The sequence below is a fragment of the Rhinopithecus bieti genome, unplaced genomic scaffold (genome assembly GCF_001698545.2).
Source record: "Rhinopithecus bieti isolate Rb0 unplaced genomic scaffold, ASM169854v2 scaffold_11787, whole genome shotgun sequence".
NCBI classification, from domain to species: Eukaryota; Metazoa; Chordata; class Mammalia; order Primates; family Cercopithecidae; genus Rhinopithecus; species Rhinopithecus bieti.
Window position 1 is genome coordinate 404,448 of NW_016806926.1, and position 7,104 is coordinate 411,551.

At 39.3% G+C, this 7,104-nt stretch overlaps 1 protein-coding gene across 1 annotated transcript in view; it reads left to right on the forward strand.

The window, feature by feature from the left end:
- Positions 1–7,104, forward strand: part of FRYL (FRY like transcription coactivator) — a 294,438-nt gene that overhangs the window by 195,704 nt on the left and 91,630 nt on the right. Inside the window, 3 exon segments of the mRNA XM_017878697.1 lie at positions 3,939–4,176; positions 5,061–5,246; positions 5,738–5,824. Of these exon segments, the coding sequence (XP_017734186.1) occupies positions 3,939–4,176; positions 5,061–5,246; positions 5,738–5,824 (511 nt within the window).

Below are 7,104 nucleotides of genomic sequence, written 5' to 3' on the forward strand. Positions count from 1 at the left end.
TGACAGACTGGATTAAGAAAATGTGGCACATATACACCATGGAATACTATGCAGCCATAAAAAAGGATGAGTTTGCGTCCTTTGTAGGGACATGGATGCAGCTGGAAACCATCATTCTTAGCAAACTATCACGAGAAGAGAAAACCAAACACCGCATGTTCTCACTCATAGGTGGGAACTGAACAATGAGATCACTTGGACTCGGAAAGGGGAACATCACACACTGGGGCCTATCATGGGAAGGGGGGAGGGGGGAGGGATTGCGTTGGGGAGTTATACATGATATAAATGATGAATTGATGGGTGCTGACGAGTTGATGGGTGCAGCACATCTCTCTCTCTTCTATTAGGCATGTCATAGCTCTGTAAAATGAGTACATAACCTGACAACCAAACTTAAGTACTGGCTCCTGATTCTAAGTTGAGGCGATAGCCTGTTGAAAAACCGCTTTGCTGATGTGGTTAGGGATTCCCTGCATAAGAGATCAGCACATTTTTCTGTAAAGTACCAGATAGTATTTTAGGGTTTTGCAGATCATTATGATCTTTGTAATGGGTCCAATTACACAGTTTGATAGAAGTAAGACGTAGTGTTCAGTAGATCAGTACAGTGACTATAGTTTACAATAATCTGTTGTACATTTCAAAATAACTAGAAAAGAGTAAACGTTTCTAACATAAAGAAAAGACAAGTATTTATGGTGATAGATATCCTCGTTACACTGATTTGATCTTTACAAATTATATGAATGCATTAAATTATCACATCTACCACAAAAGCATGTACAATTATTGGGTATCAATAAAACAAGCAAACACATGCTCATCTCTGCCATTATAGTACAGAAGCAGCCATAGACAATAGAGTGTGCATGACTGCATTCCAATAAGCATCTGGCTGGATTTAGCCCTTGAGCCACAGTTTGCCAGCCCCTGTCCTAGATGGAAAAAAACAAATACAATGACTATAGCAGAGCAGCGATATTTGACTATGTTGAAAGGTGTTGACTTGTTGCTGGGCATTTATCACTTAGGTGTAAGTTAAATTCATAATAAATAAACAGTAGACTATTCCAGCAATCCTTTCTCCACTTCCATAGCTTTTCACACACCCTGGCACTACCTTATCCTCAACTATTACCTGTTGTGATCAGAGATTTTATGTCTCCTGTGATGATTGTGAAAGAAATGGGTTACTTTGCATTATATAAATTTGTTCCGTTCCCACAGTCTCCTAATTTTTTTGTGAATTAGCTTGCAGAGTTACAGAGTTCATGCCAGCATTGGAAATAAGAAACATTAATTATGTATAACACTATTCCTTGGGAGAGCAGTAAACAACTACTGTTCAGTTCTGCTCTTACTTCTCCTATTTCAACATAACTCATCTACATCTTTGTGGGTGTTGATCCACAAGAGTAGATCTCCCATCTTTTCCACCAAAATGAAACTGCAACTATGAGGGCCAGGGATGGGGCAGCTTAGTAAAAGAGCAGACAGCTGAATAGTGAATGACAATTTGCTTTGCTGTTCACTTTGCTTCTTTCTCCTATGATATTTGTTTACTAATAGTTTACCTCAGTGGAAAGGAAGATCCCAGGATCTGTTCTATTCTCTCCTCTCTTCATATCATTTGGAATTGTGCTGTCTAAATCTTACTTATTTTACCATAAAGGAAGCAAGCAAACAAAACAAAGATGCTTTGTTAATTTGCAGACCTGTATCCTGTCCCTAAGGAAAGTTAATTAATTCCCCTGCCTTTAATTAACCAAGCTTTATTGTTATTCTGCTCTGTACAATGAGCAGTTAAGTCACACATGTATACCCTGTATCACACAGATAGGAGTTTAAGATAGATATTTACATATTCATGGATTTAAGGAATGTTGAAATAACCTTTAAAGTCAGCATCATTGAGGACTGTCACTCTCTTCTCCCATATTGTATCTCTTGATGCCACTATTAGAGACAGAATACTGGGCTAGAGATGCTTAATTTGACCTGTTTATTTCTCATGTGCTGATGGAACTGCTGCTGCTTTGTTGCTTACTCCTCAGTCTGTCTAGCTATAATACATCTCGTTAGTCTCATTGTCAGTTGAAAGTTGGCTTAGTGATGACTAGAACTAAGTTCAGCAGGGTGAATACTTATATCTCCTTTCTCCTAAACTGCACAACTTTCTACCTCTGTCGTGGATAACTCCATTTTTCCAGCTTCCCAAGCATGTAATTGTATGTTTAATATTACGTACTTACCTTATTCATTCAGACTATTTCTAATTCTGATACATCTGTCTATCTGTCTTTGTAGTCAATTACTAACATAATTCTCTTCAGACCCAAATCAAAAACTCTTTATTCATATAATTTTATTATATAATGGTGGCTCCCACTACTGTAGACATTTTTTTTTTTCTTTGAGACGGCGTCTCGCTCTGTCGCCCAGGCTGGAGTGCAGTGGCACTATCTCGGCTCACTGCAAGCTCCGCCTCCCAGGTTCCCGCCATTCTCCTGCCTCAGCCTCCCCAGTAGCTGGGGCTATAGGCGCCCGCCACCTCACCTGGCTAGTTTTTTTGTATTTTTTAGTAGAGACGGGGTTTCACCGTGTTAGCTAGGGATGGTCTCGATCTCCTGACCTCGTGATCTGCCCGTCTCGGCCTCCCAAAGTGCTGGGATTACAGGCTTGAGCCACCACGCCCGGCCGACATTTTTTTTTTTTTTTAATTTCTTGTTTATCATTCTCTTTTATGTTCTGGTAAACTTCTGTAACTAAAATTATATTCAAAGCCCCATTTTGATGTATTTAAAAGCAAATTGTATAGAGCGTCTCCTAATTTGTTTAAACTCTCTTTAGGACCTTATGTGCTGAGTCAACACATTTTTTTTCCCTTTTTTTTTTTTTTTTTTTTTTTTGTGAGATAGTGTCTTGCTCTGTTGCCCAGGCTGGAGTGCAGTGGTGCAATCTTGGCTCACTGCAACCTCTGCCTTCCGGGTTCAAGTGATCCACCCGCCCTGGCCTCCCACAGTACTGGGATTATAGGTGTGAGTCACTGAGCCTAGCCTTATTTTTTTTTCTAGGCATGTACCAATTATGATATTACTCCTAAATTTACTCTCATTCTTACCTTCAATAATTATTCTATTACATTGATTCCATCTTCATTTGTTGTATATTCTTCTTCACAATCAGCCATCTTATATTTAATTGTAACTTCAGTGCATATAAAGAATGATGGAGCAGTGGCTCATGCCTGTAATCCCAGCACTCTGGGAGGCTGAGGCAGGCAGATCATGAGGTCAGGAGATCCAGACCATCCTGGCTAACACAGTGAAACTTCATCTCTACTAAAAATACAAAAAATTAGCTGGGTGTGGTGGCGGGCACTTGTATTCCCAGCTACTTGGGAGGCTGAGGCAGGAGAATGATGTGAACCCAGGAGACAGTGCTTGCAGTGAGCTGAGATCACGCCACTGCACTCCAGCCTGGGTGACAGAACGAGACTCCGTCTCAAAAAAAAAAAAACATGATTGAGATAAATCGTGTCCTTACCAGTGATAGCAAAGATTAAATAAATGTGAAGATAGTGCTAAGATATCATATGATTAGATACAATTTTTGATTGATTATAGGATAACAATACAGTATTTTAAGGATTAAAGGATTTTAAATGGAATTCTAATGTCATTTGTATCAAACTTATTCAGATTATAGTAAAAACACCAATAATAGGAATAGATTCATATGTGAATTTAAACAAATGAGATTATAAGCTAGCATAAAGTTAAATATAGCATGAAAAAGTGAACATTGGTTGTTATCTTCATATTTCTTACAAAACAACTAGAGGACATATATTTTAATGTCATAGTTTTAAGTTTTAGATGATAAAACTAATTGAAAGGTATTGAAGTTTGCTAATGGAATTTTGTTCTTGGTAGGCTCACAATTCATATGGATGAAGAACTGCGTGCTCTGGCTTTCAATACTCTGCAGGCACTAATGCTTGATTTTCCAGATTGGCGGGAGGATGTTCTTTCAGGATTTGTTTATTTTATTGTTCGTGAAGTGACTGATGTCCATCCCACGCTTCTTGATAATGCCGTAAAGATGTTGGTACAATTAATAAATCAATGGAAACAAGCAGCCCAAATGCATAATAAAAACCAGGACACTCAGGTACCAGATTCTTTTCTCTTGTCCCTTTGTATGTGGTCAGTGCTAAATGACCAATAATGGTTTTAATACATATTTACTTTATCAAACACTATTATTAGTTCTCTTCACTCTCAGTGTGTTCCTAATCCCTTAAAATGAACTTACCCATGGTTCATGTAGTAAATATATAGTGTTTATACATCTAACTTTTCTAATCTTCTTCTTTGGGTAACAATTAGTTTTTAATGAGCATAGAAACTAGAGATAATTCCAGCTCACTTTTAGGTTGTTTCCAATATATTTAAAGCCAATACAATAAATTTTTGGTAGTCTTCCATTTGGGTCATTTGATTGTTTTATCCATGTCACCAGTCCCTGTTTCACATAAGACGGTAACTGTGCTCCTTAACCATAAAAGATGCTCAAATCATTGATTTATGATAATGTATAAATCATAGAACCTTGGAATTTTAGACCCAAGCCATTGAAGTTAAACTAGCTTCTCAACCTTTAATGAGCATACAAATCAGCAGGGCCCTAAGAAAGAGTTTCTTAGAAGCTCTCAGGTGTTGCCAGGCTGCTGGTCCACACTCCGAGTGTGAAAGATATACTACAATCCCCTCATTTCCCACATAGAAATTAGATGAAGACCGATTATCAGTTCCAAGGTTACAAAATAGAGAATGATAGAAGTTAGGTACAGAATTCATATTTAGACTGCCAGTGAAATGCTTTTTTCACTGTGCATGCTACTCTATTTTTATAAATTACATACTATTTAAGTTGCTTGAGCCAAGGCAGACCTGTAGTCATAATCACTATGATTTGCTTTATTCTTTAATTGTTTTTCTGGAATGTCTGTACATACATATTTTTTATTTTATTTTTAACTTCTGTTTTTCAAGCATGGTGTAGCTAATGGAGCTTCTCATCCCCTTCCTCTGGAAAGGAGCCCATATTCCAACGTATTCCATGTGGTCGAAGGCTTTGCACTTGTCATTCTCTGTAGCAGTCGACCTGCCACTAGGAAACTAGCTGTCAGTGTCCTTAGAGAAATACGGGCTTTATTTGCACTTTTGGAAATACCTAAGGTAAGATTTAGGTATTTCATTCAATTATCTAATGAAAGTACTTAAAAACCATCTCTTTATCTGTCCTTATCCCATATAGGTAGGTTACTACCATGGGTCTAAACTAACTTACTGTTCTCAACTGGGAGGCCGAGGCAGGCAGATCACAGGTCAGGAGATGGAGACCATCCTGGCTAACACAGTGAAATCCCATCTCTACTAAAAATACAAAAAAAAAAAAAAAAAAAATTAGCCAGGTGTGGTGGCGGGTGCCTGTAGTCCCAGCTACTCAGGAGGCTGAGGCAGGAGAATGGCGTGAACCCGGGAGGCGGAGTTTGCAGTGAGCCGAGATCGTGCCACTGCACTCCATCCTGGGTGACAGAGTGAGACTCTGTCTCAAAATAAATAAATAAATAAAATAGCACTGAAGTGAATTTTTAGTGTGTACTTGGGTTTGGCTACTTTGCTTAAACATTCCTAATTTTTTTAAACATATGATGTCTTTTTTACAGGGTGATGATGAATTAGCCATAGATGTGATGGACAGGCTAAGCCCATCCATTCTTGAGAGCTTCATACATCTCACTGGGGCTGATCAGGTAACTATAGTGACTTCATTCTACCCAGTCTTGTTTTGAGACTTAAGACAGACACACATATATATACATGTATACATGCATACATAAAAGAACTTCCTTAACAAACGTAATGTGTTAGAAAGTATTTTTGAAAATTAGAAAATGCTTAAGAATAGTACTTAAAAGTGATATTCATTTATACTTGGTTAAGTACTCTTCCACATAGAAATAAAAATAATTTTATGTTTGTAAAATTATAATCCTTCGAATCTAAGAAGTTTCTGTTAAATTGAATCTTACTTTATGCTACTGTTTGCTGTTCATTATGGCGTATAAGATTCTTGAGATAGAAATACTTGTTAAAATGCTATGGGAAAAAAAATAGTGATACTCAAAGCAAAACTTATACCCTGCTTTTGGCAGCTATTTTTTGTGTATTACATGAGTTTAAGTATAGTGGGTTAAGTACATAGTGTTTTATACCAATGTCATATGTAATTTGACTCATTAAAATGGAGAGAAACACTTTGTCCACAAACACATTACTAAGGAAGTTTATGCAAACTTTCTTACTTGGTCTTCACGGGGTAAAAGGTCATATATTAAGATTCCAAAGTTGATGTAAGAATAGCTATAAAACCTTACTATTGAGGGCGGAGCAAGATGGCCGAATAGGAACAGCTCCAGTCTCCAACTCCCAGCGCGAGTGACACAGAAGACCGGTGATTTCTGCATTTTCAACTGAGGTACTGGGGTCATCTCATTGGGGAGTGCCGGACAATCGGTGCTGCTCAGCTGCTGCAGCCGGACCAGTGAGAGCTGAAGCAGGGCGAGGCATCGCCTCACCTGGGAAGCGCAGGGGGAAGGGAATCCCTTTTCCTAGCCGGGGGAACTAAGACACACAACACCTGGAAAATCGGGTAACTCCCACCCCAATACTGCGCTTCAAGCAAACTGGCACACCAGGAGAATATATCCCACACCTGGCCGGGAGGGTCCCATGCCCACGGAGCCTCCCGCATTGCTAACACAGCAGTCTGCGGCGATCTAACTGCAACACAGCAGCGAGGCTGGGGGAGGGGCGCCCGCCATTGCTGAGGCTTAAGTAGGTAAACAAAGCCTCTGGGAAGCTCGAACTGGGTGGAGCTCACAGCAGCTCAAGGAAACCTGCCTGTCTCTGTAGACTCCACCTCTAGGGACAGGGCACAGCAAAAAAAACAACAGGGGAAGGAGCAGAGGCCTGTGCAGACGCCAACGACTCTGTCTGACAGCTTTGAAGAGAGCAGTGGATCTCCCAACAC